The following is a 25,334-nucleotide window of genomic DNA, read 5'->3' on the forward strand; positions in this document are numbered from 1 at the left end:
TCGTGTTCCATGCATGCCTACCGGAATATAGAGGTTTGGACTCGGCCCTCATTCTGTTGTAATATGGCTGTATGAAATAACCTTAACCAGCTTCATACTAATGCACTTACGAGGTCTCAACAACGTTTGAACCACAAGTGGTATCGATGCCTGTTTACTGACCTTCTTCACGCCCAGGGGAGTCACATAGGTCACAGTTCCTGTCATGTTGTTTGTTCGTCACTAGGTGTAATAGACGAGCGTCTTCGTAGGAAGAGAAAAATAACTTGGAGGTGTATATTATCCAGGGCAACATAGCCTCAAAAGCATGCCTAATCCCGGTGATCTAACATGGGATGTGATTATTACACACGAATAACAAAATCTACAATCCAGTACTGAAAGAGGTAGCAACAGTTAGTAAACATTCACAGGCCATAGTACCTACTCTGTTGGTTACATGCCAAAGTGGGCAACGAGTTTCCTACAAATCTGCTTGGGACTAAAGTCGTATAGTACTGCAAACAATCATACCCAGGAGGAAATGACTCTATTCAATGTTACAGTGCTAATATACAATGGGTTTGTGACCAAACATCATCAAAAGTAACAACAATCAACAAACTGGCCAGCCTCCTACTTATCAGATCGGGAGAGACCGTTTCTGTGGTACTTATACACAGAAGTGACCGAATCCTCTCGGCATAATTTTCTACATGTCTCGTCACACTTTCCATCACCATCAAATCATCTCTCGCCAGAAACTCTGGTTTGTCAACCTTGCCTAACTCACTCTCGTTACATACACGAACGCAGCCTCTCTCACTCGATTCAGCAACAATGGCAGATCAAAACGCCACGCCTGCCCCTACCACCACCAATGTCCAATCCTCCTCCTCCGCCCTCGTCGTGGACCCTTCTCTCTCCTACTATAATCTCTCTACGCCAGCCGAGTACAAGCAGCAGTCGAATAACAACATCAAATGCCTCGTCGTATGCGCCATTGTCATCGTTCGCTGCTCATCGTCATCGGCGTCGGCGTCAGCATCAGAATCAGTACCACTACCATCCACCGATGACGGCGACCAAGCCGCTCCCACCCCTCGCGTCCTTCTCGTCCAGCGCGCCCTTACCGACAGCTGGCCGGGGATCTGGGAGGCGCCAGGCGGCACGTGCGACGAAACAGACACGTCCCTAATCGCGGCCCTCGCGCGCGAGCTGCGCGAGGAGACGGGCCTCGAGGCGCGGGCGGCTCTCGGGCTCGTCCACATTGATAGGGTCCGGGGCGGACACCTGACCAAGGTGACGTTCCTTGCGGACGTGGAGAATCCGCAGCAAGTAAAAGAAAAGGAAGGAGAACACCTATCATCGCCGTCGCCGTCTTTGTCATCGTGGAACGGACTCGTGAAGTTGGACCCTGCGGAGCACAGCGCCTTCGTCTGGGCCACCGAGGAGGAGGTCCGGCAAGACATCGTGCAGGGCGGCCAGCGGCTGGTGTGGCCGCGCAACTCGCGGGACAAGGCGACGGTGCTCGAAGGGTTCCGCATGGCCGCGGCGCTGTGGAAGAAGGGGGAGGAGACTTCTTGAGGTGGGAGACAAGGGGATGCTTGCAAGTAACGAAGGAGAAGAGAAAGAATGAGGAAGGCCAGCCCATCAGCGCAGCATCGACGGTTGCTAGACGCCCACGACCTCAGTTACCTATGGGGAGTTTCTTGTTCTGCATAACATAGGACAAATGAAAAGACCCTGTCATCTAATGACATTAGAAGCAATACCTGCGAAGCATTTTGGACTTCAATCTGTGTTCTTGGATGATTGATAGATCAACTTGTTGCCAGGCCCATCTCCAAGGCAATCAATGCATTATGACAGTATGGTAATCAACTAGTGATAACGTCACATTATGTCGAGGGATCAGCAGAGTGAAAGCCAAATTGAAACTGCCCCATTGGATATATGTAGAAAATCTAAAAATACAAGACAAGGTGTATATATTCGAGTGTTGTGAGCGTGTGCGCGATGTATTGCTAAAATACAGGTACACCCCCCTCCTACGTCTTCCTCCTGATGCCACCAATCCATTGGAATCTCACACTCCCATCCTTTCTTGCACACCAACTTGGAGGCATGATGCCCAGCTTCATCAGTAAGGACATCCGTACAAAGTTTCTCGTCATACATGCCTCAACCCTCAATCCTAACTTCGATCAGAAAGCACCCAAATGGAGCTTTTTCTCACGCGCCGCACACCACTTCCTCATTACTTCCCTCGGGACAAAAGCTGCAAACCAACAAAAGACGACATGGATCTCGATAATGGTGAAATTAGATGGGCGATATATGCTTCGGAAACTTGGGAAAATCACGTGGGGGACGAATCCGAAAGGTGGATCGATACGTGTTTTTAAGATAGATAGTGGTGGTAGATGGAAAAATTACAAGACGGCGCCACCCAAGTCGATTGGATGCACGCCTATGGTCGATCTCGTAACAAGTTGGAGGGCTGGCGGTGAAACGTTTTCTCCCCCTTTTCCCCAAGAATGGCCAAAAATGACTTCCTGGGCGTCAAAAAAAAGCACAACATTTTAGAAGTTTTCCTTGCCCCAGACGAACGAGAAACTAGAGAACGTATGTTAGCAGCTGCCGCTTGAGCTTAAGAGGGAGATGTGGTATAAACTTACCCAGGTTCACTGTACTTGTTACAGAAGATGTGCAGTGTACTACCAAGACCCTTGGGACCACAGAAGAACACACCGGCCTCGGCGGGGGTGTGCAGCTTCCTAATACCACGGAAGATCATATCCCAGTTGGGGCGACCGAAGTTGGTAGGACTGCGGAGACCGGTGATGGTATCCTTGTCGGCGTTGGCATCGTTGATCATGATGTTGGTCGCATCGTCGGCCTTGATCTTGGCAGTCAGGTAGGTGTGGATTTCGATGCGGCCGTCCACATCCTGGGCCTCGATGGCGAGCAGCAACGAACGGAACCACTCGAAGGAGCCGAAATCTCTGCAGATCCAGAAGAAGTAGACCTTGGAAAGACGCGTCTTCTTCTGCGGGTAGTTCATGCGGTACCAGATGGACTTGAGGATAGAGGCGAAAGGTGTGACACCAATACCGGCACCGCAAAGGACGGCAATCTCGTACTTGAAGACATCTTCAGAGGCGGAACCGAAGGGGCCATCGACATAGACACGAGGGAGGACCCGTCGGAGAGCGGGATCGACCTCGGGGCTGTCGCCGTTGACACCAACGACCTTAGAGGAATCTCCCTTCTTGTCCCACTCGCAGCCCAGAGCGGCAGAGACTGCTCGAGTGAAATCACCGACCACACGCATGTGGATCGAGATGTAGTCCTCCTCGGGCGCGCTGGTCAGAGTGAAGGGATGGTACTGCCACAGAGACACCTCGGGGCAGCAGAAGAAGATGTACTGACCAGCCCTGGTCTTGGTGTTCTCTTTCTTGATCTGGATCTCGCAGACATTGCTGGGATGCTGGATGACCTTGGAGACGTAGGTCTTGTCACGTCCTCGAAGCTCACGGGCGATACGCTCGGCGAGGTAGACGTATCCTCCGTACATCCAGTACTGCCAGAAGACACCAATGGCCGAGGCTCCGACCGAGGTACAGAAAGGCGCCGAATCGGGCTGAATCATGCAGAAGGCTCCGTGGATGGCCCAGAAGAAGAAGAAGACGATGAAAAAGTGGTGGGTGTACCAGAAACGCTCATAGTTGGCTCGGCGGGGCGCCTCGTACGAGGTCATGACCATACCCGTCAAGGCGATGAGCATGACGTATCCAGTCCAACCGGGACCCGACACGAAGTTGGCGAGGAGCCAGCCGTAGATACCCAGGTTGTTCTTGGCAGCGATCTGGGCGAAGTTATTCCAATGGGCAATCGTGTGCATCCAAGAGAAGAAGAAGATGGACCACGCAGTCGTGATGTGGAACGTGATGTTCTTGTCGAACTGGATGATTCCGTTCAGGGGCGTCTGTCGGGCGAGCGAGATGAACGTGCGGCAGACGGGGAACAAAATCATCGCCACGTCGATATGAAGCACCAGGGCCGATGCTCGAGCAATCATGAATGTCGGACCAAAGGTGTCACGGGCGATCTGCGAACTGTCCTTGAGTGCGTAATGGACGAAACCGAAGGCGAAAACCATGGCGTGAAGAGCCATGAAGACAAAAACGAAACTGAATCACCAGCATGGTCAGCCTCGTACTCTCTCCCGGGGCATACTCACCCTTCTCGAGACATACAATCGTCGATAACCCTCGTTAACCATCCATCGGTCGAATCTTTCCCGCGACGTCAACTCCTTCTGCTTCTCCTGTGTCATCTCACCCGACAGCAACATGCGCGTTAACGGAGTCCATCTCGATCGCTCCGTGGGCTTCTCCCTGTAGTCCATATAATCACCGCCGTACGACATCTTGGCTGTTGTTTTTCGGGTTGTATTCCGTAATGGCAATTGACCGTGTAAACCGAAGATCGGGTGTCCACCTGCAGCCGGCCAGGTCCCACGCGCTCGTGTCGAGAGATGAAATCCTCCTCTTCGACCAGTCCGTCCCTAATTATGCTGCGCGAAGTATCTGTCTCTTGTTTTCCGGTAGTTGGTGGATTATATTCAGAGCCTGCTGAACTGGCGAATGTCCATGTATCAAAGAAGAGTCGTGGACGAAGAAGCGAAAAGGCGTGGTAGACGTATGAGCAACCCGTTCCTAGCACACACAATACACCTAGACAAACTGAGTCGCAAAGAATGGAATCGGGACTGAGCCTGCAATCGCGAGGAAGCAAAGAGAGCTAGGGTCGGTCAGTCAACAAACACGCTACCAGGTATCAAATAAGAAAATGGCAAAAATAGGGTATGGGCGTGAGGGAAAGGGAAAAGGGCGAAGTAGCCAACAGAGCAAGAAGGAGAACCGGTTCAGTGCGGCGGAGAAGGGGGGAGGGCACGGGAAGCGGGAAGGGAAGGGGGCGTGAGAGGGGATAAGGGCAGAGAGCGCCAAGCGTTTTCGGAAACATCAGATCGCCTCGTCAACTTTCTTTCGTCCGTAGATCATACCTTGTCACTGTGCCTGCACCGGGCGGCTTGCTTTTCAACGGCTAGGGACCCCGAGAAAGAGAATTAGAAAGAGGTGATATTGGCAGAATGAAGGTTGAGCGTTTCGTTCGCGCAGGATGGATGGAATTCGAGAAGGCGGGAGGCATGAAAGTAAAAGCCCAGGCAAAGCAGACTGTCCCCGAAAAGAACCGAATTGCGAAAGGACTGCCAGAGAGACAGTGTAGCAGTGCTGCAGGAGTCGGTCCAGGGCCGCGGGTGGTACCCTGTCGATAATCCGTAACACGCAGACCCAATATGAGGCTCAAGCGGGATCCAGCAACAGCGGCAATGTAGCCCGATATCGTACCGTCGCGTCGGTGGGTTTTACAGGACAGCGGAGACTTTGGTAGGGCACAGCAGCCCGATCATGAGCGCTTATCCCCTGCCATTCGAACCTCGTACGCCCGTTTGCCTCTTGCATTTTTCATCCGCAACATGCTGGCGTAGCAGTCAAGGGCGCCGCCAATCCACTTCGACTGCAATTGCCATGGTGCCCTGACGATGGCCGTGGGTGCCGCAGTAGTGGGCAGTTGACTAGACTGGATGATGGAGTTGATTGGCAGGATGGCAACCATCTCGAAACAAAATGGTCCGGATCGGGTATAGAGGCGAGTTACAAGGACCTGGTGGGGGGCTGAAGAAACTCGTTCCTGACGGCCGGGGCCAGGGCATGGCAGGGGCAGGGTTCTGGGTAGACTTTTTACACGTAGAGAGAGCTTTGCTGCTGCTTGCCTGCCCTGCATGGACGGGGCACGGGGGTTTTGACGCTGCCTTTTGCCTCTTCGGCTTTCTTTGCCGGGACTTTACCTTTTATGCATACAATTCCGATTACATTTGACATTTGAACCAAGCAAATGCATATCCAGTCTCGATACGGGGCCCCTTTCCCTCCAAGACGGAAACGTCCGTTGATGAAGCGGCTTGGAGCAACTCATGGCCCAGATGGGCTTTCGGTCAAGAGAAAGAGAAAGCCGCTCAATACTCTGTACAATTCAAATCCAAGATCTATCCGTAGATACACACTTGCCCCAATCGCGCATGAATGCAAAGTTGAGCCGCAATCTGCAATCTGCATCTTGGAAAAGAGTTGAAGGGGGTAAAAATGATGAATTGACGGGACAAGTGGGTAGTGGCGCCATTTTCCGGGCACGAGCCGTTACATACACCGCCAACCCCTGGCACCTACCTGGCTGGCTTTACGATCTGTATCGCATCGCAGGTGCTTGCTTGGTGCACTAGGATTAATAAGTATGCAATGGCAAGTGTACGTATGTATGACGATGGGTTGTCACTCCAGAGCCTGTAGCCTGCAGAAGCTTTCCTTTTCTTTTCCGGCTTTCGATCCAGCACGCCTCGGCGAAGGTAGGAGAACTGGACGGGGTGGCTCGAGGTGGTGTGCAATTCCGTACGTGTGTATGGCTCGATGGACAAGCTCTGTGTGTGTGTGTGTGTGTGCGCGCGCGCGTGTCCATTCTTGATCCTCCATTGACGACGGTAGCGAGATGAGAGAGAGTTGCGACGCAGATGGATCACGTCACGGCTGTTTCTTGCCCCATTGTCGGCCATTGATTGGGTGGCTGAGAAGGTTGAAGACCAGAACTGCAAGACAGTGCCTGCAATGCCCTGCAATAGTGAGGGCGCCCCACCCAGGCGGCCCCGTGTCGCAGAGCGTTTCGCCAGGGGTCTCCGACACTCCAAAACGCGCTTGGCGACTTGGAACGACTCGGCCAATGTCGCAGACCTTCTTTGCACCGCTGCGTCTTGTGTTGTATGGATTGCTCGCGGCTCGCCTGCCAGATTTGCTTTGCTTACCTATCAACCTCCGATCGCCTCCACTAAAGACACCCTCAGATGAACAGTCCGCCAGTCGGGCAATCAATCGGTAGTCTTTGACGTATTATCGACTTACTCGGATGCGCTCATATGGGACGTTTTCCCAAGAGATCTTCCATGTCATAGGTCGGTTCGAGACTTGGGAGTCTGATATGGCGCCAGAGCCTGCCAGGCCAGGACTTGATGCTTCGGTTTACGCCGACCCGGCCACGTACGTACGTACCTGAGCGGTAGCGACGGGCAGCAGCGTGAGACGGGACGGCTCAAGTAGACGTGGTTTTCCAGTACTCCGTAGGCCGGCCGATAATATGCAAGTTTGTTTCTGGATCCTGCATTCTAGAAGCCTTAAAGGAGGGGAAAGGGGAGGGGATGTCCTGTCCTGTGCCATCCGTCATCTCCTAAAGTTGCCATTTGGAAAATATAGTAAAGCACTATTTGCATTGATGTTATGTACATATGTATGTAGTTGCCGGATGGGGCCTTTTCTTTCCTTCCTTCTATTGATCTTCTAACTATGTACATACTATCCAAGACAAGAACCAAGCAATTCTGCCCCCCTTGAGTAGATCCCTTGCCTAAACACAGCGTAAGGTTGACACAAGTGCTTATGGCTTTAACCACTTATTTGGTACGTCTGCACGCATGGGAACGATTCAAATCCAGATCTAGTAACACTGCTGTCTCCTATTGTCCATTTCTAGTTAATCCGCAGTGTTGTTTCGTGAGTGCTATGGAGAGAATACAGCCAGTGGCACATGAATGGCATGCGACTCTGGCATGTCTCCGAGTCATACAGGCAATCTTGGGTCAGCCCTCTGCAACATACCTGGTTCGAGCAGGCTGGGATTCCCTATCCCGCCCCCCTTGCCATATCTATTAGATACAAAGGCATGAAGCCTGCCTGTCGTAGAAGTATGTGTCGTTCGTAACGACCGCCAAGTTTCAAGACCAGCACCCAATCGCATTCACCTGAGGCCGGCCGGCCTTGTCGATCAAGCCCCAGCAATGACATCCACTGGCTGCCGTTGGAACATGGACTTGACTATGTGGTACTCAAATATCGCTAGCAAGATGCCAGAAGTTCTTGACGTGTCTCGTGAATCCAACGTAGTGGCTCGATGGCATATCCGATCATTGACCGGGCCTCCCTCCTACGAAACATGTTTGCTACGGATGCGGCTCCGTCCGAGGGCGATGGATGAAAAGAGTCGACCGGGAGTGCCAAGCTCTCCTCATACCTAAATTATATCATATGATGGTCACATTACATGGCATCAGGACGAGCTTCTCGACATTTATGAAGTCGCTGGGTTGACAGTCTACCTGTCTACCTTGACCACTACAACAAGCAGTACTGCAAAACCGCGAAATGACAGGGCTTGAATAGACTTCACATGTTATGATGATTACTGGTGCAACGCAGTCTTGACGACACCCATCCGCTTTCAGATTCGTAATAATGCCTGCGACACCCGAACGTATTCTCGTAATGCTTCGTTGCCGGCTTTCTTGACCTAGCTACCATGGCAGAGCTAACCGATCCATCCCGCTCAAACTAAACTCTGTTCGCCGAGATTGATTCCGCAAAGGAGGCCCTGACCGTAAAACAAGAAAGATGTATCAATGACGACGCCTGATAGTCCGATTGTTGTTGTTGTAGCTCCACATAGAGAAGTGTTTATGCTCGAACCGCCGCAAACATGCAACGCCATCCTACCACCCAAATGGCATCCTCATCACAGTTCCGCCTCGAGGCTCCTCAAATAGCGTACTTGCGAGTCCACTCGCGGGCGGTGGCCTCGTATCGCGGGCGGTCCGTCTTGTAGACATGTGCGATCTCGGGCACCAGAGGATCATCGGGGTTGGGGTCCGTGAGCATGGAGCAGATAGAGAGAAGCACTATTGTCATGTTAGCACACCATTATTATCAGTGCGGGCCGCACAGAACGTTATTTATTCACCTTTGCTGATTGTGAGAGCGGGACTCCACTGATCTCGCAGAATGTCTAGGCAGATGCTGCCGTTGGAGTTGATGTTGGGGTGGTAAATGCGGGTGGTGAAGTTGACCTTGGGGGGCTTGAAGGGGTAGTCTGTCGGGAAGTGGATGGCCAGGAAGAAGACGCCGCCCGAGTATGGAGAGTCACCCTGTCGATCAAAGATTAGCATCAGTCAGACTAGCATATAGCTCGTCGCCGAGTACCAAGTAGAGCCCACTGCCAGTATGGACACGATCTGCCCAAGAGGACCCAACCATGCCCGCGAACCGGCAGCGACCCGTCCTAGCAAAAGCGAACGAGGATCGGAGAAAAGCGACAACTTACAGGACCCATGATTGTGGCTTGCCAGTGGAACTGCAAAAGAAAATCATCGTCAGTACGATATGCCCCTAATGACCGTGTCGCCGACCGATCGTGTGCCTAATTCCGTGGTCACGCGTGTCCAGCCTCTTTGGCTCTTATCGGCTCGGCGGGGTGGGCGAGTGGGTTGCCTACCAAATCTTCACCAACGGGTCCGGCAGAGCATGATGACGGAGGGTCACTGTAGAAACATCAAAATCAGCCAAAAGTTCAGATCATCAAAACAACCACGGGATGCAGCGACGTAGGGACATGGCTGAGAGCGCGATGCACCCAAGCCCACGCAACGCAGCGTGGGTGCATCATCGCCGTGACGGTGCAGAGGCATGCCAAATGGCTTTACCCCTCCCAAGCAGGCAGCGCCCCACCATTCATTCGCCCTCTTGTCTCTCGCTCGCGGGAAATGACGGCCAACGATGGGAGTGGGCTTCTTTGGAAAAAGGTAGCAGAATCGACGTACCGGCCCAGGTCTGTGAGTTCCTTGTTGATGCGCTTCAAGGCCATTGTGATGAAGTGCGATGTGCGTTGCGGGTGTGAGAAGTGTCCTAGACCGTCTCTTTGCTGTCGGGTATCGAGGCTGTGTGTGTTGGCTGGGTTTTTATACGGTCAGCAACCGGAATGGAATGCGGGAGAAAAGGATGGATGGGGCGAAGTGAACAGTAGACCAGTGGTCTTTTGTGCAAAGCAAAAGAGCCAGTTGGTAAACCGTGTGCACACCGCACACCACAAAGGATTGAATGGAACAAGCGAGTCAGTAGACTTTTGGGCTTGGGTGGGCATGCAAAAGGTAGGCGGGCGAACAAACCAGAAGTGAGGGATTCGAAGCCGTCGGGTGACTAAGAAATGGCGATGCGGTTGGTATGTATTATTATGGCTGGAAGTTGTCCCAAGGGCAAAAAAGGGTAGTTGGTGTTGGGTGTGGTAGAAGTCTGAAAACGAGGGCGGGGTGGAAGGGGGAATAAAGAGAGGCAGAATATTACTCCCCTCCTCTAAACCGCTTATGTAGGGGGGCCACTGACTTACCTCGCTATTTGGTGGATTGGCTGGATGACACTGACCACTGTGCACTCTCTGCTGGACAATTGAACTGACCTTCTGACTGAATAACTGACTGACTAACTGACTAACTGACCGGCAACCGGGACAAGTAGGTGGGCGATTGAATGCACCAGACTGGATTGCTCGCTTGATAAATTCTGGGCTGGGTCGGGTCGGTCGGGCCTGTGGTTTGGACTTTTGATTGATGGATTGCTGGGCAACAACTCCTGGCGTGGGCAGCTCTCAGGCTCAGGCAGGCTCAGGTTCAGGCTCAGGCTTCAGGCGGTCATTGTTATTCCACACTTCATGTTTCTCAGGCAGAGAGGCAGGAAAGAGCGGCCCCAGCGTGGCCCAGCGCAGCTCATCAGTGGCTGACAACTATTGGGCAGGTCCCAGTTACTGGTCCTCTGCTAACCTACTGCCGATTAGCCCTGTGGAACGAACGTGGAACGTGGATCAGGGCCAATGTTAGGCTTGCTCGCTAACAACACAAAAGTCGACGAGAGAATGCCAATGTCCCTGCTCTCGCCCATGATTCAAGCACGCCGCCCATGTAGGTTAGAGCTTGGGTTGGATTATTAGATCCGCGAGTCGCCGCCCCAGCTGAACCGGCAACAAACCATCCATCTTGCTGCTTGGCTCCTTGATAAAGCCGCCCAGGCACCAGGGAATATTTCCCCTTCAGCCCCACGCATCGCCACACACCAGCAATTGCAGGTTTTACAGGCGCTTCAAGCCTTTGGCCTCTCCTATCTCTGGACCCGATAGGTACCTAGGCAAATCAGAAAGATAGCCACATGATTTGGTCGTAGGCGCGCAGGGTCGCATTACATAGGTACTTATCCTATATACTGCCTTGCCCCCATGCATGGCGGGGTTCCTTAGGCGGCAAAGCACGGTTTTACTTTGGTGGCCAATCAGTCATACCCAAGCCAAAAAAGCAACGACCTGGAGAGTTGAGCACTTTGATTCACGATAGGAGGCGATATACTCGGATTTCTTGGCAATGCCCAAGAATGCCTGCGGCTAGTGGTAGTAGCCGGGGCGGCCTACAAGGTGGGCTGGATACGCAGTTGGTTTCCTTGATGATGACGCCATCGCTCGCGATAACGACATACTACAGGTATATCGACGGTGACGAATCTTCACACAACTGGGTCTGCGAGGTGTCAAAACGACGGTGCAGAGTAACCGGATTTACTAGGTTGATATCCGTTTTGTCATTCCCTGGTTTCTTTTACCAAAAGTGTTCAGGATATATTCAGATTTATCTACACGAAGGCCTGGAGACCCGTGATGGCCCTTCCCAGGATCAAGCCTACCATCGCATGCATGTATCAGCTGACAGCTCGTAATTCCTAGACGAATACGGGACAAAGGGTAGAAGAAGAAGAGCAACAACAACAAAGAAAAGAGACGCTTACTGTGAATATCGCTCTGCCCCTCGTACGTCTGTGTAACAAACAGGTTCGCCACGTGCCGGCCGATGCCGTACTCGTCGCTGACGGCGTTGCCGCCAAACACCTCCTGCAGGGTGCGGGCGTTGCTGAGGGCGCGGTCGCAGTTCTGGCGCTTGATCATGGAGATCATCTCGGGCGTCGCCTTGCCCTCGTCCTTGAGCCGCCCTACCTGGATGGCGGCCAGGGTGCCGTAGGCCGCGTCCGTCATGGCGTCGGCCAGCTTCTTCTGCACCAGCTGGTACTTGGCGATGGGGTTATTCTTGAACTGCCGCCGCTCCAGCGCGTACGTCCGTGTTCGCGCGATGCAGTCCTCGAGCGCGCCCATGGTACCCAAGGCGATGCCGTACCGCGCGCTGTTCAGGCACGTAAAGGGCCCCGAGAGCCCCTCGACGCCCGGAAACATGTTGGCCTCCGGCACCGGGCAGTTGTCCATCTGGATCATGCCCGTGATGCTCGCCCTCAGTCCGTTCTTGTTCTTGATCGCCGGCGTCTCGAGCGTGCCCGCCGGGCAGTCTTTCCGCTCGACCAGAAAGCCACGAATCTTGCCCGTCTCTTGCAGCTTGGCCCACACCATCAGCACATCGGCAATAGGACTGTTGGTGATCCAGGTCTTTGCTCCGTTCAGCACCAGGTATCCCTTCTTTGTCGGGTGAGGTCGCGCCGTCGTCTCCATAGAACCGGGGTCGCTACCGTGGTTGGGCTCGGTCAATCCAAAGGCACCGAGCATTTTGCCCTTGGCCATCTCGGGGAGGAACTTCTGCTTCTGCTCTTCGGTGCCAAACTCATGGATACCACCCATGACAAGTGACGATTGCACAGACATGCCGGATCGGTATCCGCTGTCGACTCGCTCGACTGCTCGGGTGATAAGCCCTGACGCTACCGTACTGACACCAGCGCATCCGTAACCTTCAAGGTTGGAGCCGAGGAGGCCCAGCTCGCCCATTTCCGAAAGGATCGTGGCATCGTAGTTCTCGTTTCGATATGCCTCTGTAGGAGAAGAGCATAGTCAGTTGTAGGACGCGTCATGGTGCGGGGATCGTCGAATTGGCGATTGGGAAACCAACCAAGGACACGAGGGAGCATCCTCTCCTGGCAGTACCGCTCCGCTGTCTCGGAAATCGCCAATTCGTCTTCAGTCAGTAAATTCTTGCTGGCTAAAGGATCTTCCCAATCAAAGGCTGGGTGGCTAGCCGAGGCATAGCTTCTAGCCGCACGGCATTGTCTCAATGATACGGCAAATGGCCTTGCGCATCTTCGAACAGCGGGTCGGAACATTGTGGCTTCCTCGAACTCGCTCGGGGTCAATACGAATCGATTATGTATGCAAGAATTCTACATCGCCAATTTCCAAAAGATGCCGACAGGAACCATTTGGAGCTTCCAGTTGCCGAGGTCGGGCAGTTCGGGGGCAACTTAGCTTATTGCCGCGAAAACCGACGGCAAGCGGGGTCCGCCAATACCCGGTAGGCTTTGACAAAGACCCCGACAATAGGTCGGCGATCGTCCGCATCGAATTCATTAGCGCCGTGAAACATTACCATCTACCTTTTGCAAGCGCGTTGTTTTGGTGACACCGTTGCACAGCTTGCGTTGATCGAAGACGCTTTCGCGTTAGACTCTAGGAGCAAACCTCGGTTGAGTCTTCCCACTTCACCCACGCCCCTCCCATGACCCTACCTGTCTTCTTCAATGTATACACACATTCTGAACAGCAGGCAATGAAATCCACGGTTAGGGGTGATGTCATCTAGAAATGTCTTTATTCATGTATAGGTGGGTATGTAAAGCGATTCAGCTCGGTGTCATCAACTACTTTCGTCTCCTGCACTTTGGTCCGTCTCACTTCGACTCGAGTCGACAGGTTCCATCACAAGTACTGTGCCACTAGTGGTCTGTCTCACCAATCCCGGTGGCCTTTGCGGGGGCACAACAGTCTTAAGGCTGTGCCGTGAGTCACATTCTGGCGGACAGAAAGGATCAGAGTCTCCTGGCTCTCCCCCTGTTTCTGACCAAGTGTCCGGATGGCAAGATCTGCTGCACTGTCCTTCGGCAACGGTTTTGCCAGCATGGCTCTCGTTGGCAGAAACCGAACCAGTGATGGCACCTCCTTGCTCTGTTCGTATTGGAGTTGATGTTACCAACGGAGGCTCAGAGAATATGACAGGTGCGTTGGAGCTGATGGTCTTGCATATACGTGGTCTGGCACTTTCTGCACCTTTTTCATGCAGACTTATCGCGTCTACGAGGTTGGAGCATTGTGTCATCACGTTTGGTTGACCAGACGCCAAGCCTTCATCAAGACCGAGGGACTTTATCATGTGAAAGGCCGGCGCAGACTTTGTGGATATGGGCGCTGCCAGGTTTTGCTCAGCTATACTATCCCGACCGAGTTTGAGCGGTTGTGGTATGAGGCGACTCAGTTCACTCTTGGCCGGTTCGTCCAGGATATCAGTCTCGGGAGGACTGGAGTTGGGGTTTGCCAAATCTTCAGGCGTTGTCACCTCAGATAGTCGGCTTCGTGCCGCCGCTCTGCGTTTCTGTTCTCGCCTCAACGAAGGAAGCGATGAGTAGACATCGTCGTATTGTGGGTCAAGTGTCGTCCCAGCCGTACTGGGAGGACCACTGTGTATAGTGCCCGATGATGAGAGGCGGTCGAGCTCTGATGCTGCAATCATGGTGCCACCCATAGCCAATAGGTCCACATTACCACGCGATGTAGCTGTGGGAGTACCGCCTGTCTCGGGTGTATTGAACAATGGTGTCTCCGAACCAGAAGAGGGATGGATATCGGCGGACTCCCGAGCAAGGAGCCGCCGTTCTTTGCCCTCGGGAGGGACAGGAAAACCAGAGCGTATCGAGTAAGACGAGGATGACTGGCGGAACCTTCTACCAAGCGAACGTAACCCCCGGGACATTGCTTGCCGCACCGAGGGTCGCGTTTTGTTGGCAGGCTTCGAGGTGCTATTATCATGCGTGTCGTTGCGAAGACCCTACCGCGTGTGTTAATATGCATGACATGTACATACATGGATACATAGTTCCCAGCTAACCTTGGACTCCAAATCTTCGAAACAATCGAGGGGTGGCTTGTGCAACTCAGGACAGGATTTTAGAGCAAATGACTTGAAATTGTGGAATTGGGCATGGTGTTGAGTCACTTGATGACACTTTTCCGCATCTTCGTCGTCGTCGTGGTCACCCTTGACAGCCAAGTCCAAGGAGAGCAGGTCAATGATGTTTTTATGGACATGGTCATCTGGCTGGGATACTTCCGAGACATCGTGTGCGCGCCGTGGTTTGTGTTTTAGCCAGTTGATCTCCTAGTCAACAGACTCACACGTGGTGGATTTGATATGCTTCGATCTCGGGTGGCCAGGGTCATCTGCCCTCGACCACGGAAAGCTTTTGTCGGTTGTGGTGGAAGGCTTGAAGTCGTCGGTTTCGCCGAGTGGGCTTGTAGGGCCGTCAAAACCAGCTCCCATGTGCGAAGTTGTGTTTCCCCAGCTTGTTGCCGTAGAAGTAGAGTATACGGGTACCTCAGAATCAAGGTTGATACTACGTAGCCATGATGATATAATATCATCTTTGACAATGCCGATCCGGTGCTCAGCGAAATTGTATGACACAGCTTGATTCGGGGCAACCGGCGTAAGTGTTCGGGAGCTTGGGACTGCGGAGGCATTGCTGTTGATTGGGCTTAGAGGTCGAGGTGTATATCCACCATCGGAATCTTCAGCGTGTTGTGCCAAGAGCCAGTGCTGGCCAAGATGGCTATGGCCTCTCTCATCTGGGCCGTTCAGTTAGTGACTACGTTTTCATTGATGCCGGACTGATCGAGAATGGACTTACCAAGCTTCGGCGAAGGCTTGCAGGGGGTGAGTTCGTTGCGTTTCTCAGTGCTCAGGCTGTTGCTCCGGGGCATTGACTTCTGTCTCAGCATGCTGTGGGAGAAGGGGTGCACGTTCGCCCTTCTTCTTGCTGGGAAAGCAGGATTCGAAGCACTTCTTGAAGAACTTGGAGACTTTGGAGGCTTTGCGGCTAATGTAGGAAGAAGCGAGTTTGAGGGTCAGACGAGCACGGGTGATAAGGGATACCATGGCTAGAGGTGGAAACTGTGCTGAAGTTACAAAGATGCGAATAAAATTGATGTATGTCGAGGTTGGACGGATTGGATTACAAAACAAAAACGTGGAGGGCCAAGGTTGGTGGTTGGAACTCCAAAGGCTTCCGTGGGCTTTGGTCACAGGTACGTACATAGTATCATCAAGGCAGGTGCGAACTTGGCAGTAGGCACACGTTGATTTGATAACTTGGCGTCTTTCGTCGCGCTTTCCATTTGACAACAAGCGGCTGCATAAATTGTCCCACCAACTTATATGCACCTCCCGGTCGAAAGTACGATATGACATCATGCATAAGTACATATGTATGTATGAAGGATATAAGGAACATGCATAGATATATTTCTAGTACCTAATCATGAGGTTAATTACCAGATATATAGATGTTACAAGCAGGCTCATATCAACTCTCAGCTTCGGTCTCCATCAGGAACTTTGGCAGGATTGCCATTTCCCATCACCGTCTTGAAGTAGCCCCATCCACCCCCTATCTGCCCAGCCCTACTTACTCAAATTCTTTGGGTACTTCTCAAGCGTAATCCACATGTCTACTTCAGCTCCTCTAGCAGACCACGTATGTTGCCCCTTCAGCCAAAGTCAATGCCGTTGCCTCTTCCGCCACGAGTCCTGGTAGTACCGCTTACCTGAGGCACCAAAGCATCCTGACTGAGGCGGAACAACATAAAATTGCTGCTGGTTAGGTACGGTGTACAATGTACCCGTCGTATATGTAGGATTTGCAAACGTAACCCCATACTGGGGGAATGCTGTGGTTGTGTAGTGTTGGAGCCGTGGGATATAGAACTGCGACATCGTATATGTAGTTTGGAGAAGACTTATGAGTATGTTTTCTATATGCTTAGAATGAAACAGTCGAAAGGATGCTTGCTTGACGGCTTTCGAGTATGGCTCTGTAAAGTGGTTGTGTTGTGCTAGTAATTAACTGTTGATGTCGCTGATGGAAAGCTTCTAGTAGGCAGTTGAACGTGCTTGGCTGTGTGGACAGGAATACAACTTGAGGATAGAAAGTCCCATGGCTTTTATAGATAGCCGAAAGCATCGAGTGCCGGTGTACAGCCCCATGGCATCTAATCATAACCGTATGCTTGAAGCAAGTCATCTTTCTCCGATGGCGACAGGTTGACGTGAGATTTGCAGTGTCTGTGCGTGCAATATGTTCAACGGATTACATGTTTCGACAAATTGTTGACGCCAGGAAGATCGGGCCGTAATTCTTGGGTTGTCATACTTGAGAGCCGTGACGCCCGTCCTGCTCATAGTGATACTCAAGATATGCAGTAAGAGGGAATCGCCATCACAGGCACTGATGTTGACGAGTTTCGTCTTACAAACTCACACATGTTCAGTTGCTATTGTACGCGAGTACGCTTTATATCCAGTGGGTGACCCAAACATGTTGTTGAAAACTTCGTAAGTGAGGTTGGGGCATGTATGCTGATGAGCTGATTAGTGAGACTGCCTGACGCATCTCAAGTCGTGCATCATCAATCAAGAGACCTGCTTAAATTTCAAGACAACACGGGCATACATTGGTTCTCCTGATTGGAATTTGTTCAGAACTAAGGGTATATTGACGCTAGAAGATTCAGTATATTATGTGAACTGAAGAGTTGCAGAACGTATCATGGTAGCCTCAAAGATTGATTGATTTGCTTGTCCTCTTGTTACCTACCCCCTTTCAGCTTGAAACAGGAAAACGGCAGGGATATGGAATGAAGGGGGGGAAATTACACCTGCCACGCAGCTCTGGAGGGCAAAACATGACCCAATCTGCGTACCTGCTCAGCAAATGAAAAGGGAAAAGAAAACGAAAAAACAATAGAGCAACAAAAATCAAATAGCCTGGAAAAAAACCCAATCCCCGCTCCACCTCAATCCACCTCAAACCACCGCGTCCGTCCGGCCCAGCACGTACAACCAGTACGCAATCTCCGGCTGGTGCACGACGTGGCCCCCGCTCCCCGTAGCCGCCGCCGGCGGCGCCACCGTCACCCGCTCTTTGCGCTCCACCTTCCAGAACCGGCGCGGGTCGGGGAGCCCCCTTTCCAGCAAATCCTCCCCGACCGGCGCCTCCGCCTTGGCCTCCGTCTCCCGGCCGCTGCCGCCGCCGTCCAGGAACGCGAACCGGTCGCTTGAGTACGAGATGGCGCACCACCGACCCGTGCGCGGCGGCGTGAGGACCGCCATGTGCAGCGCGAGGAGGTGCACCGGGTGCACGCGAGCGGTCGTTGTCGACGTGCTGGCGCCGTCGTTGCCGTTGCCGCTGCCTTTGTCGTTGTCGTTGTCTGTCCGTGGCTGCTGAGCGTTACGCGGCGAAACAAAGGGCAGAGTCACGGCTGCATCCTCGGCACATCCCAAAGCGTCGCACGTGCTCTTGTCGGCCACCACATCGAAGAAGAAAGAATCACTGCCAGAGCCTGCGGCAGGCCCATCACGGCACCTCCTTCCCAGCCGAGCGATGGAGTCCGCGGCCAACAGGTCAGCCGTCTCCCAGCGCATGCCCAAGGCGCTACCGCTTTTCTCTAGTACTGCAGACGAGAGAGCCGCCGCCTCGCGCTGTTGGCATTTCCTCACGGCCTTCTCCGAGTAGTCGGCATTGGTGACCTGGCGGGGGCTGTCGACCAAGCCACGAAGCTGAAACGAGACATCGGACGAGCCGCATCCGATATGCAGGATCTGCGGCGCATATCCGTCGTCATCACTACTGCTGCTCTGATGCTGCGAAAGGGCCTCGCCGACCACGGCGTTCAGGCTGTCGGCCGGTAGCAGCCACTCGTACTTGTCCTCACGCTCGAATCTGTCATCCCAGTATTCCTTGGTACCATACGAGGGTGGCATGATCTTGCACCTGGCCTGACCACTTTGTTCTGTAGCTCAGGCGCTTCTCGTAACGCTGTCGAGGGCGGAACAAAGACTAAAAGAGGAAATATGGGCCGGATTGGTAACAGGTGAATCAGGGGGTGCCAACCACGAAAAGGGGCAATGACCAAACCATTGAATGAGCGATACGCAATTCGATCTTGATGCCCGCGAGCAACCTGGCCCTCAAACTTGGCTTTCTGCCGACTGACGGTACAGAGATGCAACTTGGTTTGAAAAATGGTCACGGACCGATTACTGATAGGAATTTTGACCCTCATTGGCGCCTCCCCACCGTGGTCCGTGGCGGCTAATTAGCTAATCCGTTTTATCTTTACTTTCTCCATCAGGGATCGATATCGTTTCTACAAACAAACACCAAGGTCTATAAACCCATACATGTCTTTTCTGTTCGCCTGGATACTTCATACTCAGTCCTAATATAGGTAAACCATTATAGACATGAACATTACGAGAATTTGATATACAATTGCTTCGCAGGGGTATCTCGAAGGCACAATAATAATAGTTACACGCTCCCAATCCAATCCCAGGGGTTTATCTTCTGCCCATCCAGTTTCCTTTCCATTCCAATTATGGCAACGGCACATACCCAATCTTCTTCCAGTCCGACCCGTCGAACCAGACCTCCTTGAGCCGGCCTGTCCCCTTCTCCTGGAAGAAGCACCGGTTCAGGTTCTGCTCCTTGGACACGTTGATGCCGGACTGGTCCCACGAGCCCTGCGTCGCGCACGCAATGTCGGTGCCCGGTTCCGCCTCGCCCAGCGCGTCGAACGTCCGGGGCCCCTGCCAGCCCGCCCGGTCGTCGTCCTGCCACACGACTTGCACCGTGTCCTGGTCGTCCAGGTACAGGATGTATGTGTCCATCTTGCTGGCGTCGTAGGTGCGCCCCACGCTGAACCCCGCGAGGGGCGAGCCCTCGGGCACTGCGGGTAGCTCGCCGAGGCCCCGGGCGCCCTGGGGGTTCCACGGCAGGTTGTCACTCTGGATGTCGCCGCCGTTTTTGATGTTGTCGTTGGTGCCCGCGGCCAACCGCCCCGATTGGGCCTCGCGGTAGATGAAACCCGCCGGGTCGATGTACTTCTGGGCGAGGGGCAGCATCAACACGGGCGCGTTCTTGGTGCCCACCGCGTTTAGGTTAGTCTCGTTCACCCACCACGGCGCCGACAGGTTGGCACCGTTCTGCCCGAGCATACGGGTGTAGCGGAGCTTGTTGTCCGCATCCTGCGACATAACATAGGGGAAGTAGACGGCAATCTTGGACTCTGGGTCGACCTTGATGGGATAGGCGTTCATGCTCCCGCCCGTACCTTTGACCCCAATCTTCTTGCCCTCCAGGTCAAATTTCTGGCAGCGGATGATCGCATCCTGGTCGATGTACATCAACTCCCATTGCCACTAAGACGGTTGTCAGTTAGTGTAGCCCGGCAGTCTGATACGATATCTCAGTAGAAAATTGGGGGGGGGGGGGGGACCCTTTCTTGACTTACAACATCACTATGGAGGTACACCCCTGCTGCTATCGCGCCATTCGGTCTGGGTGCGTAGTCCAGGGTGTCCAATGTGACGGCGCCGGTCCAATTCTTGTTTTCGCTCGTGTTCTCGACAAATCGTAAAGCGTTGTCCGGGCCCTGGTAAAACAATCTGAGGGTATAATTCGTATGTGTGGTATCGCGCCAGGCAGACACGGCGAGTCTGGAGTGCATCCGGAGCGACTTTGGGGGCGCAACATTGTCCTCAGAGGTGCCACCTGCTGGGCCGGGCAGGGCTGACGAAGATGGCTTTGCTGCTGCCTGGCTTTCTTCTGGCGATTTCCTGCTGCCTAGGACACCACCGACGACCGCACCGACAACGACCAACAAGGCTATGACTCCACCCACCCATAACAGCCGGGGCCGCTGTCTCCATTTTGAAACCTTTGGCGTTACCATGACGGTCGCTTCATTCTTGTTGAGCCACAGCTCAGAACTCCCTGTCATACTCGGGGCTGGTTTCGCTTGATAGTATCCAGCATGCAAACCAGGATGGGTATCCGAATGCATCGTAACGGCCTCCGGCAGAAAATGATCCCCGGACGGCGCAGCGTGGTAGCCATGTTGTTGATTTGGGTATCCCCAGGCGCCTGGATCTCCAGAGGGCATCCCCGCCCATTGCACAGACTGTTGTTGTTGTTGTTGTTGTTGTTGTTCTTGTTGTTGTTGTTCTTGTTGTTGTTGATGTTGTTGATGTTGTGACTGGTACACCGGCCACTGGTGACCCTGGACGCCGGCAAGATTTCCATCCTGGTAGAACTGCTGCTGTGGTTGTTGATACTGATGTTGCTGCTGCTCTTGATACTGTTGATGATAGTGTTGGTCAACCGACTGCAGTCCCTGAGAGGCGTACTCGTCCACGTGCACAGCTTGCCCCGTGGAGAGCAAAACCGGCGGCGGCTGTAGTGTGCTGCGTGTCCCGTATAGCCCAGGCAGATCCTGGTGCGAGTGCTTCTGCTCCTCCGGCACTAACTGTAAACCTGGGGATGCTGCATTCTCGTCCCGCTGTGGAGGCGCCTCGAGTCCCGACTGGACAGGGGCCGCCCGCAAGATGCCGGGCGGAAAGTAGTACTTGTTGGAATCGAGGAAAGGGTCCTCCCCTTGCGACGACGGCAACGACGACGGCGGCATGCTGAGCACTTATCTTTGAACAAAGACCATGAATGCGGCTATGCCGCGTATATTTGACTGGCGCAGTTACTACCGATAGAATTTTCAAGGAGCAAGCTGAGGAAGAAGCAGTCGATGTGTTTTCAGTCTAATCTTACTACTCACGACTAGGACCGCAGGATGGCCTGGCGTACATCAAACGGCTTGCCAGGCTAGAGAAATGAACTGGCTATGTGAGATTTTAGTGCATTCACCTGCAATTATACGCCTGGTGATTGGTTAGTAAGCGCGAAAGTGGATTGGCCAAGAGCCTTTATCCCCAATTCGGCTGATGTTATCTCCAAATATAGTCACTGCACTGCCCACTCGCAGGGCTGGACGCTTACCAGACACACTTGGCATGCACGCTTCGTATAGACATGCAAGGGGCTAAGGGGGGCCAACGTCGCACGATGCATGCCGTAGTTGCGCTGTACCGCTATCAATTGGTGCACGCACGTGACACTTATCAGGGTTGCTTTTGATTGAGAAAGTAGTTGTAGTAATAGTAGGCAATTAAAAAGTTGACGAGGGGTGAGGTCATCCGAGGATGAGGCAGGCCTAAAGTTGATGAAGGCGTAGGAATACCGGGTTGGTCGAGAACTGATGCTTTAAGGCAACTTCCCATCCTTCAGCACGCAAACAGCACTCCCATTCATCGGCCGACTGACCACGATGGCAGCGTCCAGCTCCCTTTGGCTCAAGTTGCGTTTCGAGTAGTACTTGTCCATCATGGCCTGTTGGACAGCGTCGACCTTGTCCGCCGGCACCAGATGCACGCTGCATCCGCCCCACCCGGCGCCCGTCAAGCGGCTGCCGTAGCCACCAGCCTCTCGGGCAATAGCGCAAAGCTCGTCGATTTCGGGGCAGCTGCACTCGTACAGATCTCTGCACGAGTCTTGTGTCGCGTTCATGAGGTCGCCGAGCTTCTTGTTGTATTCCGTCGTGTCGCCCGTCATGGAGTGCGCACTGTCGTCCTCCAGCACTGTCAAAAACTGCAGCACCCGCAGAGCTTCAGTAAAGACGTGCAGGGCGCGCTGTCTAAGCTTGAAGTGCTCTCCGCGAACCGGGAAACTCGACATGAAACGAGCCTTGATCTCGTCGACCGAGATGCCAACCAAAGACGCGATCTCTTCTACGGTGTAGCCCTCTTCTTTGGTCAGCTTCGACTTTGTCAATTCGACCAGCTCCGTCAGCTGCTCGTTCATCGACTTTTGGGTGTCTTTGAAGTAGTTTGTGTGGAACCCGTGAAGCGACACGCCCAGCGGTCCGGCATCCTTGGGCAGATCGGTGCCAGGACACAACAGTGCATTGAGCACGGCTGCTGCCATGCTGCATTCGACCACCCGCAGGTTGTAGCGAACGGGACCAGTGACCTGCTTGTTGGACGTCACGAAGGATTGCGCAACGACGAAAATGAGCTCCGGGTTGGTCTTGGGGAAGAACACGGGCCGGGCAGACAGCGAGGGGGCGAAGGACACGAACAAGGCCGAGCCCTGTTTTGAGAAAACAGACGCCGACTGGTCCATACTGCAATGCATTGTGTGAGATCTCGAGCAGTTCGAATCGGGGCCATTTTACGGTGGAAACTTACCCGCCGGAGTTGACGCCAACGGCGCGCTCACTGACGATGGCCACCTCCGTCAAATCTTTCTTGTCCACATCCTTCTCGCCATTGGCAATCATGACAGCCAGCGCACTAGCGCTCACGAAGGCGGCGCTGGAGCTTAAGCCGCCGCCAGCCGGAACGGTGCCGTCCATGAGCACCTGCATGCTCTTGGGCTTGAAATCGGCACCATACTTCTTCTGCAGGAGCTGGAGCGCGCCTCGAAGCCCGGACCGGAAGTAGTTTGTCCACTCGTGCTTTGTCGCGTCGATCTCGACCTCGCCGTAGGCCACGTCAAACTCGCGCGCGGGAAACCGCTCCTCGTCCAGATTGGCCAGCTTGAGTTTGTACGTGGATTCGTTGGACGGGGTGAGATCGGTGGAGACGGCAAGGATGACATCATGGGTCATTCCCATGGGCAGGACCGAGTAGAGAGAGTAGTCGATGTGCTCGCCGATGATGTTGACGCGACCGGGCGATCGCGAGACAAACTGCGCGGGGCGGCCGTAGAGGCTCTGGAACTTAGCCAGCAGCTTGCTCCATCGCGCTTCCTGTTCGGACAGCGACTGGTGGGTGTAGACGCCGTCCAGGGTGGTCACAGTAGGCACGGATCCAGACATAATGATGCTTTCCGAAGAGGGGAGTTTGTGTGCGAGAAGGGAAGAAAAGAGTAGGGGGGGAAATGCTATCGTGAAATGCGAAATGCTGGCCTGCTCGTGTGCAGCTGTTTCTTTCTACCTTGTTGGAGCTCCCAGCTCCCCGCTTCAGGCTAGGTACAGTATTGCCTACCCCACGTCGCCCTCGAAATCACTCAAGTCCTCGGGTGTAACGTGACGCACTTTCCCGTAAGTTTTCCGCGTGACAGGAACCTGCAAACTCCTGCCAAACTCGGGGGAGCTGAATGCAGTCCTGCGCCTCAAGCATTTTGCCTGGTGCAAACGTGTCACAAGTAGGCCAGTCAGGCCATCTCGCGATGAATTTCGTTCGTATCAACCATTTTATCACACGTTTTACTCACCCGCGCGCAAGGGGTACATAGGTAGCTGGCGTATGCCATCATAGCACCACCCCGTGAGATGTTCCGCTCTTTACCCCGCGTGACCCGCCAAGGAACGAAAGTCGAGCACAGCGGGGAGAGTCGGTGGTCGGTCGCAGTGTCGCAACGCGCAGGACATGTGCTGGTTCGTGTTCGTGCGACATGCGAAAACGAAGACGACAGCCAACAAAACATGCACTGCTCGAATCAATCCTGCGCGGGCGATGCGAAGAGCATTCCCTTCTTATAGCCTTGCGGCGAGACGAGTAGCATGGATGTCAATGACGAGAGATGGCCAGATACTTGCGTTTACTGAATCAGCTTCCGCGGAACGGGGCGGCAAGGGGCAGCCGAGACATCCCTCCCTGACTGGATGGTGCAAAAGTGCACGCATATCGAACGGCAGGCCATCGTGTGTGGCATGCGCAGTAGAAAATGCTAGCTCAATGTCGCACTCCCCTGCGAAGATCCATGATGAATTTTCGAAGGCGTCTATGTTGACGGGCAATGACCCGGGCCGCGGCTTTAAAAATGTCAAGGAGGGGTGCGCGGGGTTTGAGTTTGGCCCGGGTTTGAGTTTGGCCTGGCAAGGACGACGCCCGTTGACGTGGTTTTCGGGAGGCCTTGGCCCTGGCTCTGGGAGCTGTTGCATACTAACATGCTTTCTCTGTCGTTCCAAGTAGCCCCTAGCCCCTACCTTAAGGTCGCCAACCTTGGGCCAAACCTTATGTCTTGACGACTTCCGCAGGCATGTGGACTCCAGTTGTTTAGCCCATCAACAGGTTCACCCACACATCTCGATATAGTCTCCACATCCATCGTTGATACGGTAGCCCGTCGCATGCGTTAGTCGATGTTGGGCTGCTCCCACTTCGCTTGCGAGTGACTTGGTTGTTCCTGGTCGGGCCCCTCTCTCGCTAACCCGTGTTAGTACATCTCGTGAGTGCTCATCGAAAGAATGGCCGCTGTGCCTGTCGTCGAGCCCTAGCTTTTCCCTCTGAGACACGCAAGGCCTGTACATAGGCACCGACAGCCGCAAACCTGTCGCGCTCATGTATGTATCATGCTTTTTATAGCCTTGACAGCTGAGCTGTCTTAAGCAACATTGAGTATAGATAGGCCACGCTATAGGAAGAAGGTTTGGAGGTGGCTTGCCCTCCGCCAATGAGATCTTACAGAATACATCGAGACGGCGATCCTCCAATGGAA

At 53.6% G+C, this 25,334-nt stretch overlaps 8 protein-coding genes across 8 annotated transcripts; 1 reads left to right on the forward strand and 7 right to left on the reverse strand.

The window, feature by feature from the left end:
- Positions 1-819: 819 nt before the first annotated feature.
- Positions 820-1,566, forward strand: PG985_006398 (uncharacterized protein; the record flags this gene model as incomplete). The annotated part of the gene is made up of 1 exon (XM_066826167.1): positions 820-1,566. The coding sequence occupies one exon, from the start codon at positions 820-822 to the stop codon at positions 1,564-1,566; it is 747 nt and encodes a 248-aa protein (XP_066685774.1).
- Positions 1,567-2,559: 993 nt separating this feature from the next.
- PG985_006399 (uncharacterized protein) lies at positions 2,560-4,414 on the reverse strand (the record flags this gene model as incomplete). Its single annotated transcript, XM_066826168.1, has 3 exons — positions 2,560-2,598; positions 2,661-4,175; positions 4,242-4,414. The coding sequence occupies 3 exons, from the start codon at positions 4,412-4,414 to the stop codon at positions 2,565-2,567; spliced, it is 1,722 nt and encodes a 573-aa protein (XP_066685775.1). The 3' UTR covers positions 2,560-2,564.
- Positions 4,415-8,681: 4,267 nt separating this feature from the next.
- Positions 8,682-9,783, reverse strand: PG985_006400 (uncharacterized protein; the record flags this gene model as incomplete). The annotated part of the gene is made up of 5 exons (XM_066826169.1): positions 8,682-8,821; positions 8,884-9,067; positions 9,244-9,273; positions 9,415-9,460; positions 9,740-9,783. The coding sequence occupies 5 exons, from the start codon at positions 9,781-9,783 to the stop codon at positions 8,682-8,684; spliced, it is 444 nt and encodes a 147-aa protein (XP_066685776.1).
- Positions 9,784-11,588: 1,805 nt separating this feature from the next.
- Positions 11,589-13,055, reverse strand: PG985_006401 (glutaryl-CoA dehydrogenase; the record flags this gene model as incomplete). The annotated part of the gene is made up of 3 exons (XM_066826170.1): positions 11,589-11,635; positions 11,742-12,767; positions 12,845-13,055. 3 exons carry the CDS (start codon positions 13,053-13,055, stop codon positions 11,589-11,591), a joined length of 1,284 nt encoding a protein of 427 aa, XP_066685777.1.
- Positions 13,056-13,585: 530 nt separating this feature from the next.
- Positions 13,586-15,877, reverse strand: PG985_006402 (uncharacterized protein; the record flags this gene model as incomplete). Its single annotated transcript, XM_066826171.1, has 5 exons — positions 13,586-14,770; positions 14,831-15,036; positions 15,118-15,567; positions 15,630-15,645; positions 15,707-15,877. 5 exons carry the CDS (start codon positions 15,875-15,877, stop codon positions 13,586-13,588), a joined length of 2,028 nt encoding a protein of 675 aa, XP_066685778.1.
- A 1,926-nt stretch (positions 15,878-17,803) lies between these two features.
- Positions 17,804-18,760, reverse strand: PG985_006403 (uncharacterized protein; the record flags this gene model as incomplete). The annotated part of the gene is made up of 1 exon (XM_066826172.1): positions 17,804-18,760. The coding sequence occupies one exon, from the start codon at positions 18,758-18,760 to the stop codon at positions 17,804-17,806; it is 957 nt and encodes a 318-aa protein (XP_066685779.1).
- Positions 18,761-19,375: 615 nt separating this feature from the next.
- On the reverse strand, positions 19,376-21,465 carry PG985_006404 (uncharacterized protein; the record flags this gene model as incomplete). Its single annotated transcript, XM_066826173.1, has 2 exons — positions 19,376-20,200; positions 20,293-21,465. 2 exons carry the CDS (start codon positions 21,463-21,465, stop codon positions 19,376-19,378), a joined length of 1,998 nt encoding a protein of 665 aa, XP_066685780.1.
- Positions 21,466-22,094: 629 nt separating this feature from the next.
- PG985_006405 (Galactokinase) lies at positions 22,095-23,709 on the reverse strand (the record flags this gene model as incomplete). The annotated part of the gene is made up of 2 exons (XM_066826174.1): positions 22,095-23,013; positions 23,078-23,709. The coding sequence occupies 2 exons, from the start codon at positions 23,707-23,709 to the stop codon at positions 22,095-22,097; spliced, it is 1,551 nt and encodes a 516-aa protein (XP_066685781.1).
- Positions 23,710-25,334: the final 1,625 nt, after the last annotated feature.

Source organism: Apiospora marii (genome assembly GCF_038362585.1).
Source record: "Apiospora marii strain CBS 49790 chromosome Unknown utg000004l_segment0_segment0, whole genome shotgun sequence".
Classification (NCBI taxonomy): domain Eukaryota; kingdom Fungi; phylum Ascomycota; class Sordariomycetes; order Amphisphaeriales; family Apiosporaceae; genus Apiospora; species Apiospora marii.